Here is a 23,607-nt window from a genome sequence, read left to right as displayed (position 1 = left end):
AAGCCAAAGTATGATAAATAGTAATAGTGATGCATGTCTTAGCAAAAATGAACTTAAATGCCTAAATTGAAGTTGCATAAAAGTTTTTATATTGAGCATTACGTTTGTACAGGTTCTCCCTTTTGTTTTAATTTTTCACATTTATAACAAAAATCATTTTAAAATGGTTTTAAATGAGCTCTTTGTGTTAGGAATTGCTGGTTGTCATAAAAGCTATATGCTAGGAAATTAGTTAATTAGTTTGAAAATAGCAATTCTGTTGAACCTCACATGGCGGATATACAGAGAGCAGAAAACAAAGCAGGGAACGATGAGTCTGTGGCCCCCAGCGTGGCAAGTGTCATATTCTGGCGCACATGAGGCTGATTTCAGATGACAAGATGGGAACAGCCCTTCATTTGAGGCACAGTAAGACACGGGGAGATTAAATAAAACTGTGCACTCTTCTAGAAAACTTTATTGCTTCCAGATGGATACAAGCTTCCTCTCAGCAGCGCTCCGGCAAAGGCGAGACGCAGGGGGCCCGACATCATGTCATCATGCAACTAATGTATGGACAAAAAGAATCAATTCTACACCGGGAGTGATTTGAGCTGCTAGACTTTGTTACAGTGAGATTTCAATATGCATGATGTCTGATGCATATGCATTGATTTTATTAGTGTTGCTTGAAGCATCACCTTTAGCATTGCTCATACTTAAGATTAGTGATTTGAACAAAACCCTAAACTGTAAACTTCATGTGATTCAAACATAAATGAAACCTGCAGCCAGTTGAGGAGTGTGTTGTTACTTTTCTAAGTGATTAGACTAACAATTGTTGCAATGTAGACAATAAAATGGCCAAAAAATCTCACATTGAAGGAGGGACACAATCCATATTCTAGATACTCTTGCCAGTAGGCATTTAAAACTGTAAAAATCACAACGAGATTTTCTGGAGTAAAAATGTACTTAAGAAACAACACTGCATAAAATATTAAGACTTGTTTTCATAGACTATACAACACCCTATTATCAAGATTTTTACAGGTAAGCACCACTCCTTCCTTCAGAAAATGTGAATTTGTGTCTAAATATCCATGAATGTCTTTTAAATCAGTCTGGCAGAGAATCTCTTTGCCTCATCTTCTCCCTACTCATTGTTGATGCGTGCAGCGCTCTCGCAGATGAAACTAATACCGTGGTTTGAAAGGGGACCAACTACGGAAAGCTCGTGCCAGGTCAGCAAGCCACTCTTTGCCCCCATGTTGTGTGGGGCCATGTGGTTCCCAGCATGGCGTCCGAGAGCATATTTTCCACCTGTGCCTGTGGAAGCCTGTGTGCCCAGACCCACACACCAAAACCCAATATTTACATTTTTATATTGCCGTTTTCAAGCCCCCAGGATGCAAACAAAGGAGGCAGCGTCTGTTTGTTCCCTGTGTGCAATTAGACTGTGACACTGTATATCCCTATTGCAATACAGAGGGGTCACACACTTGAACTTTGACTGTGTTCGACACACAAGCCAGCTGATTGGCGCGCACGAGACAATCTGCTTGCTAAAACTGCCATGTTACTGTATAATTTTTGGTTTTGGTCAGCCCACAATATAGTCCAGATTTCCATCATTGCACACATCTCTTGCTCCTTGCATGATTGTTAATTAAATATAATATATTTTGGCAAATGTATGCATTCAGCTACTAATAAGAGTATAGAACTCGCCGCTAGAACTTTTGATGGTTTCGTATTATTTTTTGTTTCGTTTTTTTGTTTTGTCAGTGGGATCCAGAGTTGTTTGTTGTTATTTAAATTCAATATATTTTGGCTAATTTATGCATTCAGCTACCAATAAGAATGTAGTACTCACCACTTCACTGTTTAAATCAATTCCATCTATTTTTCCGTCAAGGTCAGTGCAGAAAAAGTCTGTTGTTCACGTCAAGCTTGGCTGTTTTTTTGTTTGTTTGGGTGCCAACATTCTTCAAAATATTTTCTTTTATGTTTTGCAAAAGAATGAAAGTCGTACAAGTTTGGAACAACATAAGTGTGAGTAAATGAAGACAGATTTTTCGTTTTTGGGTGAACATCCTTTTATTAAAAAAAAAAAAAAAAAAAAAAAAACATCCTCGTTATATTTGTCCTGGTGAAAACACTGCAGAATAATTCAGGCGTACGACAAGAGGCATTTCATGCAATGCAAAACTGTTCTTATGCTCATTCTTATGCCGTGGTACAGTTTTGGAAGTACGTGCGGCTCTCTATGGCTCTGTAACCAGAGGCTCCTACTCCGAGTCTCAGGTGTTAGTAGAAGAGCTGAGCATGTCTCAGCATAATGACTCATTATTGATGCTAATGATGTTCTGCTCATTATTTTTAAACAGGCTTTAGAAATAAACAATTATCGTCACCTACTTTTCATTATGCTCCAAGCCAAAATAATTTGAGGATATGAAGGAGGGGGAAATGTGATTTGTAAGACTGGATAGCTTAAATAAGTAACATAACTTCATTAATGTGGCTAAATTACTAAATTAACATTACTTATTGTTGTATCTAGTGTTGCAGAACATGTTTTTGTTTGTTGATTGATGCTTATCGAAGAGTATAGTTTTATAGCAGGGATGTTGACTGATGTGACACTGCTGAACGATCTTGTCTCTGCACTGCAGTTTTCCATGCGGAGGACAGGGAATGTGTCTTGACTAAAAAATGTCCCCCTTCTGTCCCTCGGTACTGTGAAATGGGATCAGATAACCTCAGCGGTGCAATTAGCCTCAGAAATCTGAGGCTGAGCCAGTCAGTCCAGTTCCAGAGAGCTACACTGGGGCAGATGCTCCATGCTGACCGCAATGGTCAACCAAAGTCCTCAGAGTTCTGGGAAAAACAGGTCATTTTCAAAGATCTAATAGTACCGCGCTTGTGTATGGTAAACCATCCAGCATTTGCTTGCATGACAAGCTCGTTCAGTTCGGCGCTCATATAAATGGCTAAAGTGATCGATGTAACAAAAGCTGAGAGAGAACTAAAGTCAATATGTTAGGATATAATCTGAAATAAAATAATTTTAAAATGCATACAGAAGAAGAATGGCTTTTTGTATCTCTCATCTAATGTATTACTCCCTCAGAGATAAGTGAGCATGCATTCAGGATAAGTAATTAGGTTCTCTCCATCATAGAAAAGAAAATCCCTACAATGGTCATATCTGATTATGGACTTAAAAATAGCAGTTTAAATCAGTCCTATTCTCTCTTTTTTTTACGATTGCTCAGAGGTTGTTCTTCATAGCTCAGAACTTTTAATTGAGTTCTGTTATCTTTCAAGTAAATTTCACTTTTGTGCGATGGCCGAAAATGCGCTGCAACATAAGAAAACACATGCAAATAGATAAAACACCAGCAAATTAAGAAAACATTTTCATCAATTTGACAACACATGTGCTGCAAACCAAACGCAACTAAATACAGAAACACACTGCAAATACTCACAACACAACTAAATACAGAAACACACTGCAAATACTCACAATGCAACTAAACACAGAAACACACTGCAAATACTCACAACACAACCAAATACAGAAACGCACTGCAAATACTCACAACGCAACTAAACACAGAAACACACTGCAAATAGCCTACTCACAACACAACCAAATACAGAAACGCACTGCAAATACTCACAACCCAACCAAATAAAGAATCGCACTGCAAATACTCACAACGCAACTAAATACAGAAACGCACTGCAAATACTCACAACCCAACCAAATACAGAAACGCACTGCAAATACTCACAACACAACCAAATACAGAAACGCACTGCAAATACTCACAACCCAACCAAATGCAGAAACGCACTGCAAATACTCACAACGCAACTAAATACAGAAACGCACTGCAAATACTCACAACACAACCAAATACAGAAACGCACTGCAAATACTCACAACCCAACCAAATGCAGAAACGCACTGCAAATACTCACAACACAACCAAATAAAGAATCGCACTGCAAATACTCACAACGCAACTAAATACAGAAACGCACTGCAAATACTCACAACACAACCAAATGCAGAAACGCACTGCAAATACTCACAACCCAACCAAATACAGAAACGCACTGCAAATACTCACAACACAACCAAATAAAGAATCGCACTGCAAATACTCACAACACAACCAAATACAGAAACGCACTGCAAATACTCACAACCCAACCAAATGCAGAAACGCACTGCAAATACTCACAACACAACCAAATAAAGAATCGCACTGCAAATACTCACAACACAACCAAATAAAGAATCACACTGCAAATACTCACAACACAACCAAATAAAGAATCGCACTGCAAATACTCACAACACAACCAAATAAAGAATCGCACTGCAAATACTCACAACACAACCAAATACAGAAACGCACTGCAAATACTCACAACACAACCAAATGCAGAAACGCACTGCAAATACTCACAACACAACCAAATAAAGAATCGCACTGCAAATACTCACAACCCATCCAAATACAGAAACGCACTGCAAATACTCACAACCCAACCAAATACAGAAACGCACTGCAAATACTCACAACCCAACCAAATACAGAAACGCACTGCAAATACTCACAACACCACCAAATAAAGAATCACACTGCAAATACTCATAACACAACCAAATAAAGAATCGCACTGCAAATACTCACAACCCAACCAAATACAGAATCGCACTGCAAATACTAACAACACAACCAAATACAGGAACACACTGCAAATACTCATAACACAACCAAATAAAGAATCGCACTGCAAATACTCACAACCCAACCAAATACAGAATCGCACTGCAAATACTAACAACACAACCAAATACAGGAACACACTGCAAATACTCACAACACAACCAAATACAGAAACGTGCTGCAAATACTCACAACACAACCAATACTCACAACAAGTGGAGCTCTCTTGGCCACCGTAAAGTAACAACTGTTAAGATGTACTGCAGCTCAGATAACTTGGTCTAAATAGAATCAGATAAATATTTGAGTTCATTTTAATCTCAGATTTTGCATGCACTATGATCTCTTCTGAAACTCTGACGTGAGATCATAAGGGTCTTTTTCCAATACAGAAATCTGAGAAGCAGAATACTCAGTGTAAACTCATTGCTGTCTGGGATAAACAAATGAGATATTAAAGAGATATTTTTGTTTTTGTAACTTGAATGTGCAAAGGCTTCCGGTGTCATTTGCTTACAGTTATTTTAGCTGCACAAAAACAGTCCGTTATGCTGCTTAATATTGCAAACTGGTACTTGCTATCATACTATTTTAATTAATTATCATAATCATAAACAAACTGGTTTATAGTGCAAATAGTTTTACTGTTTACTGCGCATTGTCATTCTTAGTTATTTCCCTATAGCAACTAGGCCTAATGAATGGGAAGTCTTGCACATTCAAAGAAAATAGCTTACTTCGGTGTTGCAAAATAAGGTGGATAGATTCATCTCCTGAAATAATATAGCAGTAAAGTTCATTGCAAACATTTTAGACGCTTTTCAGCAACATGCAGCATTTACTTAAACTGGTTGCCTTCTGTATCCAGTTTTATGATTAAAAAAAAATAATAATAAAAGCATACATTTGCAATCTCTGCCCCATGAGCTTTGTTCGTATACGTTTACAGAGCCAGAGGTAAAAGCAGCAGACACATGGCATGAACCCACCAGAGTGATCTAAATGAACTGCGTGGACTGGAGGCGTGAACTGCCCTGGCACCCAGATCAAATCACAGTGTTTGTATTCAACAGACAAACTGAAGTAAAGCCAAGGCCAATGCTAAGCAAATTCAGGGTTCAAAAAGTCAAACCCAGATCCCTTTGGCAAACAATCCCAGTCTCCCGTGCTCTTCTGTGGTTGCGGCTGAATATGAGGCCAATTCAGCGGGCTTTACTTTCATTTGTAAAACGTGAGCTAACTGGCATGTTTACTCTGGATAGGCAGCGGGCTGTAGGTGATGCCTCGTGAGCGGTATTTTTAAAACATACGGTAGAAATAGTGCTGACCTCTAAAAAAAGAAACTCTATATATTATTTAGTTTGTCCTGTTGTCAGCCCTGGCTAGTGCTGTCTTAAAGGGATAGTTCATACAAAAATTAAACTTCTGTCATCATTTACTCGCCCTCATTTCGCTCCAAACCCATATGATTTTGTTCCAACAAATTACAAAGAAGTGTCACAAAAGTACAGTACTTAAGGGCAAACCTAATGATGCCATATTTGAATGAAATTTACAATGAAGATTTTCAGTGAATAATGTTTAAATTTCAGTTCTTCATCAAACAAAGCTTTCATATGGCTTCAAAATACTTTGACTATAGCACATGAGTCATATTGACTACTTTTATATTTTTCTTCTGCACTCTTTAAAAGAAAGGTTCCATGAAAAGGTTTTTTTCTTTTTTTGCACTGATGCCAGCATAGAAGAACCATTTTGGGTTCCTTAAAGAACATTTCAGTGATCAGTTCACTGAAGAACCATGTTTTTCTTAGTGTGAACATTATAATAATCTTTTTCCACTATAAAGAACATTTTGTGTAATTGAAAGGTTCCATGGATGTGAAAGGTTCTTCATGAGACCATCAATGCCAACAAAGAACCTTTATATTTGGTGCTTTTTTTATCATTATGGAGCTTGATAGCTGCGGTCCTCATTCACTTTGATTACATGGAAAAGTCAGAATACTCTCCAAAAAGCCATTTTGTGTTCCAAAGAAGAAGAAAAAAAGTGTGAGTAAATAACGAATAGCCTATATTTAGCCTACACTAACAGTCAACATTTTTTTAAAGAAGTATCTTCTGCTCACCAAAGCTGCATTTATTTGATCAAAAATACAGTGAAACAGTAATATTTTGAAATATTATTACAATTTAAAAGAACTTTTGTCTATTTTTATATAGGCCTACTTTAAAATTCATTCCTGTGATGCAAAGCTGAATTTTCAGCATCATTACTCCAGTCTTCAGTGTCACATGATCCTCCAGAAACCATTCTAATATGCTGATTTGTTGCACAAATCAGAGAAACATTTCTAATATTTTCTCATTTCTAATATTTTGGTGGAAACTGTGTATATCACAATTGTTTTTGTTTTGTAGGTCTAAAGCATATGACAACACAAATAAAATGCATAATCAGAAATTAAGCAACGGGAGAAGTAAATAGAGGTATCAAATCATCACTGAAATCCAACACACAGTGTTGTCATAGAAACAAGCACTGAAATGCCACATTGCAATCAAGTAATTTGATATTGTGTTTGTCTAGTTGGGTAATGTCCTCCAATCTCTCTCAGTTGTCTGTATTGAGGGATCAGGGGCAATATTCTGATCTGTTATCCCTCGGCACAAAAAAAGCACATGAGCGTCAAATAGAGAACCCCAGTATATCGAGATCTCACTGTCATTTTTTGGCATTTTCAAGGGAACATTTGGTAAAGGCCATAGGGGGTTATTAGATGAATGCTTTCTGTGTAATGAGAGCTCTGGCTTAATAACATTAGCTTGGATCACAGATGAAAAGTACTGTCTATAAAGCTTACGCTGACTGAAAGGCTCTCTTGCACTCGGCAGCACTCATGCTTTAAAGTGCCTGTACAAAACAACAGTCAAAGACAGGAAGTACATGCCTCAGCTACAAACTGCTGGGCGTGTTTCAAAATTGTTTCATTTTTGTTTCCTGATCTCCACTCTCTCACAGCAAATTCAGAGGGCTTTTTTTTTAATGAATGCCTCAATGATGACAGCAAACGAAAATTCACACATCAAGTAAAATATTATATGATCAATAAGTTATGATAACATATGTTTTTACTCATCAAAATAAGTTACTTAACAACTTTAAATAACAACTTTTTTTATAAGTTATACAAGATTCAACAAATTTTTTAAGTCGGTTTAATGTAATTTAAGTTGAAATGACTTAATCATTCAAGTTGATTGTACTTACAGTAAAAAATTTAAGGCAGCAACTTACAGTGCACTTTATTCTTGATACCGCTGCGGTTTCCACGTACAGTAAATGACAAAGTTCATCTCTGCATATATTTCTAGTAACTTAAAATGTCTAGATTAAATGTTGGATTCCTTAAATATTACCCAAAGAGAAAAACTACCCATGCAGGCCTATAGGATTTCACTGATATCCGATATGAAAATCAAATCCTCCTAAAATGTCATATGGTTATCTTCTTAGAGTAATGATGCAGATGGTAGTTTTGAGTATCATTTACTTGGACATTTGCTAACTGTCCACAAGACTGACAGATGCCCTACTTTAGGTGGTCACAACAGTCAGCCGGAGTCCATTACCAACACAGCTGTTACACATGAGTTTCTGGCAGAACTGACATTACCCCCTTTTTCCCCCCTTTATTTGGATTGCTATATTGTTGTAGCCCTATTTGCTTGTGTAATTATTACAGTAGGGTACAACGGAGCTAAAGGCCCGCCCCCAATATGCTTATTTTTGGTTCTGATGTTTACAACAATCATTTTATTGAATACTGACGGAGCAGCACAATATTTGTGAAAAGCTTAGTTTTATTAAAAAAGCATTTAAAATGGCTTTTTATCATTATAATTTGTTACATTTATATAGCGCTTTTCTAAAGTGCTTTACATATTGAAGGGGGAATCTCCTCAACCACCACCAATGGCATCCACCGGATGATGCGACGGCATAGACGCCATACTGCGCCAAAATGCCCACCACACACCAGCTTATTGGTGGAGAGGAGACAGAGTCTATTTTAGCTATAGTGAACTTTTTCAATGTTGCAACAAGGAGAATTTCTACCTCAAATACTATCCCTTGACTTATAGAGAGTTATTGAAAAACTATGGATTTAATCGCTTCGAACAAAACTGGAAATCATAAACAATTAACTCAAACAATAGAGCATGGTACTAGCAATGACAGTTATGAATGCATTATCTGATCAAATGTAAGTCATTTTGGATAGTGTCTGCCAAATGCATAAAACATAAATGTATTTTATCTCAAATTATATGAGATAATTTCAGTGATTCTCAGAAGCTAGCCTATATCTGCAACATTTATTTGGATCAGATGACCTCAAAGACAAACTTTTGTCATTGAAGCAATGGCCTCGTGGATGAGGTCACTTTGTTGTGTGCATGCAGTGACAAATGTGTTTGGTGGAAGAATCCATATATTTCTGAAAATGCAACTTTCTTGATGTGTGAGTCTAGAGCTCATGTTGTAATTGTGTGTCATGTGTTTGTATTGATGTACAAGAAAGTAACATATAAATAACCAACATTTGATTATGATGATGATGATTTGATTATTTGATTATTATGTTACATGTTACTACAGTTACTACAGTATTAGTAATAACAGTAAATTATGCATAATTACAAGTAAATTACCTTAAACCAAACACTAACCCTAACTGTAACTCTAGTAAGTAAGCTACATGTAACGTTAGTTAATTAAAATGACTAAGTTAATCACTCTTACTTGAGTAAAATAAAATAAAATAAAGTGTAACCATGATTCCTTCTTAGACGTTTATAAAACCAAGTTTATACCGTCTTTATGTTTACTTACGAGGCGTAGTCGTGTCTATAAACACGATAAATAATAAACGGTTTGCTAATATGACTTTGAGCTCGAGACACACAGGAAGTAAACATGAGTAGCGTTCAATCACCATGGAAACGGGGGCAAACACAGCTCAGCGCTGCTCACCTGTAGGGGTCTCGGGCTCAATGGGCGTCCATGTTACCCGCGTTGCTGTGAGAACCACGTCGTGGCTCTTTTTCCCGATTTGGAAGATTCCTCTCACAATCGGTTCGTCCGGTCTATATTTCGTTTCTTTTCGCCCCTTAACGTCTTCGTCGGTGCATAACTGAGGGGCCGAGACGGAGCGTTTCTCGCTTTGCTGCTCTTTTCGCTTTTTCTTTTTTATCTTGACTCGCTTTCCCGTCCCGCGAGGAGGAGACGCCGGCTGCGTCTCGCGCAACTCTTCCTGACTCTCCGACCACGCGTTGAGGACATTTATCGATTTACACGGGGATTCAAACATAATGTGAATGTGTGCGGGGCAAACTCGCCTTTGTGTACTAATTTACCGGTTCGGCGCGCTCCCGGTCGCTAGGCTCCTGAGGAAGTTCCTCATCTCCATTCACCTCTAGAGCGCGCGCTCCCGCCCACCGGACTTTCTTAGCCGAGCACGCGCTCTGCCCTCACTCACATGTGGTCTATTATTACTATTTCAAAAAATCATTCGAAAATGTGTAGTAGTATAAAATACTATGACAAGCCGTTTCAGCATTTATTAGTGTTAGTAACAAGTATGTAATGTCTAATGAATAGTTAGCCTAAAAGATTGGAGAAGCTAAATGTTAAAAATAAGTTAATTAAATTATACTAATTAGTAGTACCTCTAGTAAAAAGAGTTAGAATGCATGATAGGCCTACTATAAATGAATAGCTGATATTTGAACATTTCCCTAAATAGCTAATTAAATGGCAAAAAGTTTTTATTGTTTTATTTATTAGTGATTTTAAAATGTAGCCTACTGCACATGGATATTAGTATTAGAAAATAAATAAATGACGGCTTGCAATAGAAAAGTGAACAATGATCTTTTCATTTTGTCAGACATTGATGGCACTCAGATGTAGCTTAAACTTAAAATGTCAACAAATATAAGCTGCCTCAGACATGCACACCTGAATTTCTTTCCATATATTTCATGATATATGTTTATTTGTTTATTTGGTGTGCTAAAACATGAGCCATCATAGGCCTAAGTGAACGGGTGTGGAAAAGTATTCCTCAGGCAGCACCTTGGACAGTTCCTGGAGGTTGCCAAAGCTTCTGAGACGTTTCTCCTTCTATGCCAGCTGATTTTTTTTTTTAAATGTTTGTCTATATATTCAACAGTCTCAATGTTAAAGTCGTATGAACTAAAAAAATATATATATTATGGACGATGTTCGTGATTTCTCATATTGCTCTATCTAGCCTCCTAAAATCTTTCATCCCGCGCAAGTGTGACTTCTTTACAGGAATTTACAAGAATTTAGATTTTAGATTATATGTTGTATTATATTTACAATATTTTAGATTTTATTTTATATTGTTTTCTTTTACTTTCATCCTAAGTTGTATTTTTGTATATTTATCTTCGTACCCTATATGCTCGTCCAAAATGTGTTGGGGGTAGGCTATTTCAATAACTCCTTTTACACCATTAGCTTCTTGTCTTCATTGTAATCTATATTTTGCGTGAGTGACAACTTGGACTTCATTTAATAACGGACAAAGGCTTTCTGCTCTTCAAATAAAACACAAATATCCAATATATTTTAAGAAGATTTTGTTAGACTCGAGGACAAATTCATTTACACCGATGTATGATGTGATTTTTTTCTTCTTCTTCTTCTAGAGGTATTTAGAGATACAGTGTGTATTTAGAAGTTCCAAATATGTTTGTAGACGAAAACCTCTTCAATACAAAAGTGGATATCTGCGCAAACTCTCCGCTGACTCTTTATGCTTTTTAAACGGGATGTCATTCATTCGTGTAATAATGAGATCTTATTTTGAGGAGAATTTCTGGTTTCAAATAAACCTGGTTAATGTCCCCGTGCTGATTTAATATTTAGGAATTCAGGTAAGAAAAACATTCTTATTGCGCACTAAAGGACCAAATCGATAGAGCATCTTAAGATTATGTTAAAAACTACCGACAGCGAATATCCTGTTAATGTGTTTAATAATATTCAAGCGTGTAAATTCACATGACCTTGAGTTTACTTCAGTCCCAAAATGTAACAGTTTCAGAAGTCTAAGTTAAAGATTCATCACACGAAATCTTTGATACTGTAGCCTAAATGTATGCTTCTTCCTGAATAATTAGATTAGAACAAATATGTGTGTTAATAAAATAAAAATCACAATATATAAAGGTAAATCGTTATTCTAGAGGGGTGGGCGTGGTGTATGTATTTTACATAAATGACTATAGTAATGTTAAATTCAAAACCATCTGTTTTATTTCTTAAACCTTCATCATGAACTGATACACACATACAACAGTCTCAAGAATCACTTTTAAATCAACCTCTCTCTCTCTTTCTTTTTTTTTGGGGGGGGGGGGGGGGGGTTGCATCTTCGTTGTTTGTTCTTTCGTCACAGCCAATACAAATTCAGTCGAAAATACACGAATAGTTTGAGCAGACTAATTCAGTCCATTATTTATTTTCCATCTTAGAAAGACAGGCCTTTCGATCAGCTTTTACACAGGGTGAGTTTAAAAGGTGATAGTCAAGCTTTTATGTACAACACTGAGACTCTAACACCGATTTTTTTTTTTTTTCCCCATCACTCAAGCAATTCGAAATTCCACAAAGGATCACTGATTGAACATAACATTAGACGGGATTCAGAGGATGGGATTTGTGCAACTCTGCATGATTTTACAGTAATTCATCGCTAAGGCAACATTACAGATTTTGAAGCACTTGCCTGCTGGTTATTACTGGAATGAGTACTGTTTTATATAAACACAGGAGATAAATCAGTTTTATAAAACATTAACATGGGGGTTGCATGGAATGATGCTAGGATTTGACTTTATAAAAATTAACAATTCTATACAAAATCACAACAAAATAATTCAGTATGGGATAGATAAGTAGTAAAATGTAATAGGTTGAAAAATATATCAATCTCTATTCATTTCTATAATTGGCCCAGTATTGGATTAAAAATTGCATAGTTTCCAAATTATTGCTTGTGATTTTGTAGCATGGATAATTAACACATTCTGAAGAAGGTCACTCCTGTTCCCACCTGTGTGTGACCGCAACGTAGAAGCGCTATAGAATACAATACATAAGGTGAACGAGAATAAACGAATTCTCTTTTCTCCTAAAGGCAGTAACAACAATAAATACGTACATAAGATTAAGCATATAATGTTGTTGCTCTTTTTGCATCAGCCATAACAGAATACCGTAACGAGCAGTCTCACAAATGTCCATTAGAATCACGACTCGTGAAATATCGCGTTCAGCTGGGCGTTCATGACCCGCTCGTGATGAGAGTGCCCGTCGTACGACATAATGTTCTCCATCGGTATATCACAGCGCTGCGTAGAGCCCGCGTAAAGAGACGCGTGTGTCTGCGCGCCGGCCAAGCCCGCCGCCTGATAGTGCATGGTAAAGGCGTAGTTCTTCTCGAATTCCGAAGAAGCCTCGTGTTTGAAGGAAAAGTTCCCATTGACGCTCAAAGGTGGGCTTAGAGGCCCGTCAAACGAGGGGCTGGTGCAGTCTGTGAGCGCGGTGTCAAAGAACGGCTCCAGCGCGCTCCCGTACGAGTGCGGCTTGACGTGAAAGATGTGAGAGCTGTCCATTGTACCGTACGGAGGGCTGGGAAGACCGGGCGTCTGGTAGGAGTAGGGAAGAGTGGAAAAGGAAGCACTTGCTGTTTGCATATGAGGGGGCATCTCCTGGCTCTGCTCGGGCAGAAAAGTTCTGGGGTTCAGTTGGAGGCATCCTGCGACCAAATTGGTCGTCGGCTGGGACAAGCCCTTGCACAAGGCCTGCACAAAAGACATCAAATCAGGGCTTTTGCCAGACCTCAGGATTTCTGAAAGAGCCCAAATGTAGTTTTTGGCCAGTCGGAGCGTTTCGATCTTGGAGAGCTTCTGCGTTTTGGAGTAGCACGGCACAACTTTGCGCAGGCTCTCGAGCGCATCGTTGAGACCGTGCATGCGGTTCCTCTCCCGGGCGTTCGCCTTCATGCGCCTCATCTTGAACCTTTGCACACGTGCCTTTGTCATCTTCTTCTTCTTGGGTCCTCGTCTCTTCGGCTTGGTGTCATCGCCGTCTTCTTCCTCCTCCTCTTCTTCCTCGTCCTCCTCATCTTCGAGTCGGTTGAGTTCCACATCGTCGTCGTCCTCCTCCATGTCCTTGTGCATGGGCTCGTCGGTCTTGTTCACGTCTCGCTCGTCTTGGGAGCTGCTGTGACACTTGTCGGTCCAGTTTGTGCTGGTTTGAGACTCCAGCATCATGCTTTCCTCAGTGTAAGACTTCGTCATGTTGGAACTCTGAAAATGGTACATAAAGCCTTTAAATATAAATGTCTCCGTATCGTCTTTCATAAGAGAGTCATGCAACACTTAAAGTATGACATGCACTAGATCACCTGTGGATGAATCATAGCTGCTTATTTATGCAGCTTTATTATGTAACACCATCAGTGTTTCCTAATCAGATAGAGCCCTTGCTGTTGTACATTTTGAAATAAATAATGGATTCATTTAAAAAGGATTGTGCTTCCTACAGTATGAAGAAAAACATATTTAAAAACTGCAAGAAATAAGTCATTTTATTATATGGGTATTAAGAAAAAAATCTCTGAATCGATGAAGAACCTTAATTTTTTAAGAGAGTAAATTAGTTTGAATGTCTGTTATAAGTAAATTGGTATTGCCTTCCTGCTTAACGCGACTGAACAACAAGATATATCCTAACTTGAATTGTATTATCCCTAACAACAGATATTGCACCGTATATCAGATAGAAGTTTATCAATTTAAACTGTAGAATGTATTTTATTAGTCTTTGTGTATGATTGCACATTATGTTACAGCATAATTGTTTCCTTATATTTAAATGTTTGCTCAATTTTCCTCAACAGAAATGCAATTCAAAGTGGTTGAAAAAGTGCAGGTTGTCACTTCTTCACCAATTTAACAAATATATTTTCATTTATAGATGCATCAGCTAACACAATAAATGCCCTTCATAATTAAATTTCCGTTCAACTAAGTTGGACAATCGTCTTCATTATAAAAATGGTCTGAATGATTTCGAGCTAGTCTAAATAGTTCAACACAAATGAGTGAAATACAGACAATATTAATGAAGACAGTAACATCACATACCTAGGATTTGTTGAATGTCTTGTTATGATAGTTTCATGCCCCTCGTGGTGTGGGAAGTCCTGCGGATTGAAGCCTAATGTGTCTGCGCCGATGTGATGCTCTGGTTATATAGCGGTGCTGCTGATGCTGGAGGATGCGAGTGGATGTCTGTCTGTGCCGCTGCCTCTACAGTCCCACCCTGAGCCCGTGATTGACATCTGGCCCCGCCCCTTCCCCCGGCACGCGCCATATGGCCGACTACGTCAGGAAAACGGCCTCAAGCGTCACGTGATCTCTTCCATTTGTATTCGCCAGAGCTCCGTATTCCGTCCCTTTGTGGCCGAAAGAAAGTGGCCATCTGTCGCCAGTTAGAGACTCCGTGGACCTGTTTGTACCCGCAGGATGGATTAACCCTTTCAAGCGTGGGACACATTCAATCACGGCCGACTCTTTCTTTAGCCACATCCCGTTGTCTTAATGCGGACAACTCTTTATGCGTGTCCATAAATTAGCTCATAATCACGGAGTAGTTTTTGTCACTAATTATCAGTGGAAATAGGTCCTGTCTAAAAGAATAGGATAAATAAGCCTATGCCTATATTATTATTATTATTGTGTTATCATTATTAGGTCTATTTGTAGGCTAGCCTATAATAGGCCTATTTAAAAATAAAACAATTGAATTTTATTCTGATACAGGAGAAGTTATAATATTGATGTTTTTGTGGTTTGTTGGGGTGCTTGGGGGATTTGTCGCTAATCTTTTACACATATCTCGTGCTATTGATTAAACAGTAATTGCAAAGTCTGGCTCGAGACCCCGGTAATGAGTCCCCCTCTTTTCAACGCTGGTCGGTCGGCACGCGAGCCGCACGCGCACTGACAAAAAGCCTGTTTCACGGCTCACTAACCTGATCCAACGTCCGAAATCTGCTGTTTTCTATTCAATTTAATATCATCGCCCTTCCAACCCCCTAAAAAAAAAAAAAAAAAAAAAAAGATAGTCCAACCGTTGAAAAGGCGAATATATAAATGAGAGAATAACTACAGACAATGGCATTTAAACGCACGTGGAGCGTGCATTTGTGCTCTGAGGAAATTAGATATAATAAACTATTTTTTCTGGAATTATTTAATATCAACAGGATGGCATCTGACAAGTAACAAACCCCTTAATCTAATCGTGCCTTAAATAAATAATGACTTTAGTTTTAGGCCTACTGTTTAAATAACCTAATTTGAATTAGTTCAGAAACACACCTTAAAATCAGTCCAACGAAATAATTTGGTTCGCTCAGCTTCATAAGAGCATCTTAAAGATTTTTGTTGGTTTCACAGTTGTTTCATCGAGGTGGGCTAGTGCAATTATTATTTTTTTCTATCTAAGTGTGAGTTGGGCGTCTCGGCTATATCCGCATGCTGTTTGTTCATGCGTGCAACATATTTCATTTCCATTGTTTGCTTATCTGTGCTTATCTCTCCTGACATCTGTTAATGGCCCACCGCAGACATTTGATAACCAGGTAACCATGAATTGTCCACGAACACTCATGGGCTCTGAGTGCTGCTAATCTTTCTCATAAAATCGACAAGTTTGTGCTGGTCAAAGGTCCGATAGGAAGCCGTCTGTCTGTTTGCGTGTGTGTGTGTGTGTGTGTGTGTGTGTGTCTCCCTGTTGCCATGCAAACCAAGAGACTTGAGGAGAGTGATTTCAGCACCACTGACAGCAACTCACTGGACTTCTGTCACGTATAGTTCATGCTTCTGCATTTCTCATTTCTTCGACGTCCTACACATTGGCACTCTTTATTTTTATGTGGTGTTTATTAGTCTATAAATTACAGGCATATAAAATATACAGGCTCTGTATGATGTCATTTTACATTGAAAGGCTTTGCACTGACTGAGTTTCTCTGGCTTAATATGAGGCGAGTAAATAAAGAGTTATACAAGATGCCTAAATTGAAACCCTGTATATAGCCTATTGAAAAACATACGATACTTCTGCTATATAAATACAATCAAATAAAAAAATCATACTTTTACCGATACCAAAAGAACAGAAGTAGGTCGCATCCTGCAAGATTTCTTTAACATTAAGATGTTCCTCTTCCTCCCAACACAACACAATATGAGGTCATACCAATGATATTTCTTAATAATTTGACCTTTAACACCCTCTGCCTGAACCAACAGACCTTTCTCTGACGGAAAGAAACAGTGAATCCAAACTAATCTCTCTCTGCTTGAACGGGTCTCCCGACTGAATAAATCCCTATCTCCTATTTCACTGCGAGTTTCGTTGCTCTAATTACTTATGCAAAAATGCAGATTTGTATTAATTAGTTTGTCCGCTGATTAGTTCCGTGGTATTTTGGCGCAATAAATCATGCAGAGGCACTCATTTTGGCTGGTGACCCATCTGTGCAGCTCTGTGGATGCGGGGTTTCTCTAGTTCAAGGGCTGGTTTGGGTTGCAGGTAAGGCCACCTGCTGCATGACGGGGCCAGCCTCGAGAGCCCGTCAACATCACTTCCAACGGATGACTCTTTTAATTCAGTCTTATTTAACAATAAAATAAACGGGTAACAAGAGTAGGCTAAATCATTTCCATTACCAAGTCGATAAAATTATATAGAATAATAAAATACAACAGATCATGTAGGCCTTTAATAGCATATATATAGGCTTATATATAAACATTATAGTTTAAACTAACGATCTGTAAATGTAATGAAATAAATTGTTATAAATTGTATTTAATAAAATGCTTGTGTATTAGCTATATAATAGGCCTACACAAGCACTTTTTAAATAATATATATATCGAATTAGAAATTATTTTGGTAAAGTGTATTTTTAGGAAGCATTTAGGCCTATGTGTAATGTTTAATTTCTGATGCATTAAACTAGGCTATCAAAATAAATAAACAATAAACCCTTGGCTTTGACTTTATTAGCCTATATTTAAATGTATTGCAACTATATTATATTATTTATTCATTTTACGTTTAATATGCTGGTATTCACTTAAATCCTCAATTCTCTGGAACCCTGTGTGTGAGATCAGAAGCTTCGGTCTACAATAATCTGTCGAGTCTAATCATGGTCACGAGCGCCCTCTTCTGATTAAATGGAGAAACTATACGTTCTTTTTCACAATGCCTACAGCTTTCCCAGACACCTTAGAATAGAATAGAATAGAATAGAATAGAATAGAATAGAATAGAATAGAATAGAATAGAATAGAATAGAATAGAATTCCTAACCCTAACCCTAACAGTTCATGAAATATATAGCTACTGATTATATTATATTATATTATATTATATTATATTATATTATATTATAGAATAGAATAAAATACTATTAGAATTCTTAACCCTAACCCTAACAGTTCATGAAATATATAGCTACTGATTATATATTATATTATATTATATTATATTATATTATATTATATTATATTATATTATATTACATTATATTTTATTTCCTAATTATTTATATTTATGAAATACATTTGTCCTGAGATATTATATTATATTACAATATACCTTCAGTTTTTATTTTATTGCGTTCACTTATTCACCATACAGCTGTTACAAAAAATATGCTAATATCGTAATTTCTGTTTGAAGGGAAAATAAACAAAATTATTGTAATTTAAGAGGGGTTGAAGGTGTTTGACACCAACATGAAACCACTGCTAGAGCAAACAAGCATCCGCAAAATTTCCCCATGTGACAACTAGCCCCGGCCTCCCCTACCTCAATAATCTTTAACATCAGTTTTACTGTTAAATGTACTAAAGTTTTTTTTTACTTCACAAGCAAAAAAATGTAAAGGTCATCAGCATTATTTGGGCAATCCAAAAATTCTCTAGTGAACTCATGCAATTCTGCAGTTTTATAGCATATGTTGCTTTTTTTATTCTTGCAATTATGATGAAACCTATCCTGCTAAACAGCACTGGAAATTCAGCTTATCAAATAGGCTAATGACGGTATATTATGTTTTTTTAAGGGGCAGATAATATGCTCTACTCATATATCATATTTTTTGGAAACATTTAGGATTCATAATATCAAAGGGATAACAATTGTTACGCTCATCTGAGATATATTGCTTCAGAAATACTGACAGTGGTCCATAAATCAAGTTGTAACCATCCACTGGGTAATAACATGAACACAATACCTCTTCCCATCTGTTTTATGGCAAAAGAACAGTAATTAAGATTCCACTGAGAAATGTTGGCAATACAATTGAATTTGATTAGCAATTACTTCAATTTCGCTGCAACAGTCAGGCATCACAAAAGCACATTTCAGCAATCCTATTTTATATTAATCATTCTTTGTGAACTGACTGAAATAATTACATTACAGATGTTTTAATATATGTCTGTTTAAAGAAACAGAGTGGGGTGTTATTCTGATATAAATATATCTCTTGCCAACAGCTCAAGGGCTGTTGTAAATCAGCAGTAGATTTCAGACACTGACCATCATGCAGGGGCACACGGTGGTTAGATGTCTATCTTAGGTGCTTCATCTCAGATGGATTGGTTAACCACTTCCTTGCTCAGTGATGTACTGTAACTTCCTTTCTGTCTACTCAGTAGACATCTGTTGATAAGTGTAGGGCATTAAAGGTTTACTTTACATGCTCATAAAGAGAGCTTTACTTTGTTAAGCCTTACAGGCATCTTGAGTTGATCAATAACCAAACAAAGGAGACTTTAAAAAATAATCGGAAACAAAAAGTGTATTTTGTATCCACAATCGTAATTTCAAAGCATCAAGAATTTGGTATTCAAGGATGTTGTTACAAGGAGCGTCAAAAATAATCTATCTATCTATCTATCTATCTATCTATCTATCTATCTATCTATCTATCCATCTATCCATCTATCCATCTATCCATCTATCTATCTATCTATCTATCTATCTATCTATCTATCTATCTATCTATCTATCTATCTATCTATCTATCTATCTATCTATCTATCTATCTTCCATCCATCCATCCATCCATCCATCCAACAGAACTGTTATTAAAAATAGCTTTTTTACACTACTTTTTAAAATATATATCTACTAGACTTCACATATGTCAAGTGTAACTGTTATTGGTGAATAAGTGTTGGATCAGGTATGGATGGTGCACTGCATATCTTCTTCCAGCAGGTTTCAGGCCAGGCGTATTTTTGGGCTTTGTCTCGCCCATGTTGTTACTTTTCACTCTTTTTTTTTCCGGAAGCGGAAGCATTGCACTTGAAGTTTTGGAATAGTTTTGGCAGATGATTCAGTGCAGATACTTTCTAACTATCAGCGCGCAATCATCATCACGTCCTGTTGAGAGATGGTAAGATGCGTTTTTCTGCTTTTTAAGTGCTATTGCTCTCTTTAATGTTTACTTTAATCTTGCGTGCTCTCATATTGGCTTGAGGTTGTTTTATGCGTAGATGCACACTGAAATACAGACATTTAAGCGCTCGTGCTAGTTTAATGCGTGTTATGGCGTGTAAGCACGCGCGCGCTTATTTCTAGTTTAGTAGAGTTGTTTTGTATGCGCGTGTGATTGAAACAGTATAATAGTGTCCATATTTTAGAAAAGTAAAGTAAAGGGAACTTTTGCACTGTGATGAATATGCATTTAGATTCGGGACAACAGTTTCGCGACTGATCGGATGACATTGACATTATTATCTTTTTCGTGAATTCCTCTTTTAGTTGACACTGATGATCATGGTTATGATAATGGGTCATGTTCATGTCACCTGCTACACCCTTCTGTTTGTGTATGGAAAGTTGAAACCGACCAACAAGTTTACAGCCTCATTAGATAGTTGCCTACTCTTGATTTGCTAGAACATTTGTGTTGTTTATTGGAATGATAATGACATGCGCTTCATAGCTGATAGTATTTACTTCATTGCATTTTTGATGCATTGCTAATAAAGCCATATGACTAGAAGAAAGTGTATATAAGTCATTGGGGCCACCCAAAGCTCACCTAAAGTGGCAGCTGTATTTAGGCCTATGTGTATGGTATGTTGATCATCCCAAATGACAGAATCATCAAAAGTTTGTCTGGAAAATGTGTTTGATTGTGGACCACCTGAACAAAGAAACAAAACATGTGGACCATTGAACACCTTAACTCTGTGGGAAACTACTTCAAAACAGTTAACAAAAGTTCATATAATACATCTTTAAATAGCCTTACTTTTACCATAATCTTGCCGAAAATTGGTTCCAACATTTTCGCACACTGACATAAAAACTGTCAGTTATGCATTTGAAGTGAGACAATTGAAGCAAATTATTGTGGATCAGTTATTTACTATTAAGTTAATCACTTTATTAATTAAGTGTTGGTGGGTCTTATCAGTTATTATTCATTGTTTTATTTATATACACTACCATTTAAACATTTAGGGTCTATACTTTTATTCAGCAAGGATACTAAAATTAATCAAAAGTGACAGTAGAGACATGTATATGTTGTAAATACTGTTCTTTTGAACTTTCTATTCATCAAATAATCCTTATTTAAAGGGATAGTTCACCCCAAAAAATGAAAATTCTGTCATTATTTACCCTCAAGTTGTTCCAAACCTGTATGAATTTCTTTCTTCTGCTGAACACAAAAGAAGATATTTTGAAGAATGTTGGTAACCAAACTATTGACCGAACATTGACTTCCATGGTATTTTTTTTCCCCCATATGGAAGTCAATGGGGACAAGAAACTTTTTGGTTACCAACATTCTTCAAAAAATCTTCTTTTGTGTTCAGCAGAAGAAAGAAATTCATACAGGTTTGATGACTGAATTATCATTTTTGGGTGATCTATCCCTTTAAATGCATCATGGTTTTCACAAAATTTTGAGCAGCAAAACAGTTTTCATCATTGATAATAATAAGAAATGCTTCTTGATCACCAAATCAGACTATTAGAATTATTTCTGAAGGATGATTCAAATTCAGCTTTGTCATCACAGGAACAGATTACATTTTATTTTCAAATATATTAAAGTAGAAAGCAGTTTTTTTTATTCTAATAATGTTTCACATCTTTTTGATCAAATAAATTCAGCCATTGTGAGCATAAGGTATTTCTTTGAAAAACATGAAAAAACCCTGCTAACCCTAAACTTTTGAGCAGTTGCTGTGCTTTATTATTATATTTATTATTATTTTTAACTGGCCATCATCTCGCAGACCACTTGGGATCTTTCAAGGACCACTAGTGCTTCACTGACAGCAGTTTGAGAACAACCGGTTTAGACTGATCTGAAGTTTTAGTACTCTTAACCATCGTCAGTGTTCTTAGTTTAGTGGCTCTCAAGTCTCCTTAAAAGTTCATTCCACTCTCTCATGTTCGTGACTTTTCCACAGTTTTATTGCAAGTAGGGCAGCTGTGTTCTATGCAAACATAAAAGTCAGGGCTGTGGACTGTCTTCTGGGTGTCTTCAGATAACATTGGTCGGGTGTAAACACAGCTGACATATGTGTGCGTGAAAGAGTGTGTTTGATCAAATGAGAGCACTGGTGTGTATTTGCAGAGATAACACGGGTGAATCCGTGTGTTGTCGCATGATTTACCGCATTCCTGCCACAGATAGAGACCATGTAAACATGTTCTTTAAGGAAAAGTTCTCCCAAAATTGAAAAAAATCAGTTATTCACCCTTGTAGATGGCTTAGTGGTAGGAATAAACTGAAATTTAAGCTGTTATTGACTGTAAGAGCTCTTAAATCCCATTTGCGGTTGTGATATTCAAACTTGCTGCATTGCAATCTGTAGAATTTCCATTTAGGTGAGCTATCTCTTTAACAAGAGAAATCTGCAGTAGTGGTTGAGAGTAAGCCAAGTTTTTTTGTTAACAAGTCTCGAGTTGCTTTTCGTGGAAGATGTGTCACGCTAACTAAACAAAAGGTGTGGCTCTGTTTCCTTAGCAAAGTACTGTTATTTACAATAGGAAGTTAGATTATATTAAAGAGAACCATTTCTATTGATGCCACTGAAAGTCACTGCAACAGCGTATTACGTTTCCTTCCCTGGTCTAAATGCCATCCTGATTAGTTTGGCTTAATGCCTGCTGTTTCACATCCAAAGTACAATTTTACAAGCCATCAGCTATACAATATTCCCATATTAGACTTGCAAAACAGTTGCTACATGCCGACTGCTGCTGATGCTGTGTTATAGTTACTTATTACACGGCTCTGTGGAATACTATCAATCGTGCCATCCAGCGGTATGTTGTTCTCTGAAAACAACTGGTAAAAACTGATAACAGGCTCATCTGGGTAACTGAAGTCAGCACTATATGCTTGCTAGGAATGTTTTTTCTTCATGGAAGTTTTGCGTTTGGTGTGCTAATAAAATATTAAAACTCAAATCAATATTTTGTGCACAGTTAATTTAATTATGTCATCGCGGACTTGCTGTTTTGTTTCATACAAACACAGCTGGTGCCATTTTGTAACGATTGTTTTTGTGCACTGTTACTGTAATGGATAATAAGAAATCTTTCATTATTATTTTCTTAAATCTTTCAAATATTTCATTATAAATCTTTCATTATCTGTTCATTATTCCTGAAGCAGGTTAGGACGTTTTCTGATGCATT

General features: G+C 37.0%; 3 protein-coding genes across 3 annotated transcripts in view; 1 reads left to right on the top strand and 2 right to left on the bottom strand.

The window, feature by feature from the left end:
- cerkl (CERK like autophagy regulator) overlaps positions 1-10,242 on the bottom strand; it is a 58,070-nt gene extending 47,828 nt beyond the window's left edge. Inside the window, exon 1 of the mRNA XM_079881998.1 lies at positions 9,772-10,242. Within this exon, the coding sequence (XP_079738124.1) occupies positions 9,772-10,108 (337 nt within the window). The 5' untranslated portion in view covers positions 10,109-10,242. The remainder of the gene's footprint in view (positions 1-9,771) is intronic.
- A 1,941-nt stretch (positions 10,243-12,183) lies between these two features.
- On the bottom strand, positions 12,184-15,326 carry neurod1 (neuronal differentiation 1). The gene is made up of 2 exons (XM_079881227.1): positions 14,985-15,326; positions 12,184-14,144 (listed from the first exon to the last, which is right to left on the bottom strand). The coding sequence occupies exon 2, from the start codon at positions 14,133-14,135 to the stop codon at positions 13,083-13,085; it is 1,053 nt and encodes a 350-aa protein (XP_079737353.1). The 5' UTR covers positions 14,136-14,144; positions 14,985-15,326; the 3' UTR covers positions 12,184-13,082.
- A 4,925-nt stretch (positions 15,327-20,251) lies between these two features.
- itprid2 (ITPR interacting domain containing 2) overlaps positions 20,252-23,607 on the top strand; it is a 44,071-nt gene continuing 40,715 nt past the window's right edge. The window contains exon 1 of the mRNA XM_079880747.1: positions 20,252-20,332. The gene's annotated coding sequence lies outside the window, so the exon portion shown is untranslated. The remainder of the gene's footprint in view (positions 20,333-23,607) is intronic.

The sequence above is a fragment of the Squalius cephalus genome (assembly GCF_949319135.1).
Source record: "Squalius cephalus genome assembly, chromosome: 9".
NCBI classification, from domain to species: domain Eukaryota; kingdom Metazoa; phylum Chordata; class Actinopteri; order Cypriniformes; family Leuciscidae; genus Squalius; species Squalius cephalus.
This window is presented reverse-complemented; position numbering and strand designations above follow the sequence as displayed.

Excerpts from the sequence above, each read along its gene's own strand:
- neurod1 (XM_079881227.1), bottom strand. The coding sequence starts at position 14,135 with ATGACGAAGTCTTACACTGAGGAAAGCATGATGCTGGAGTCTCAAACC.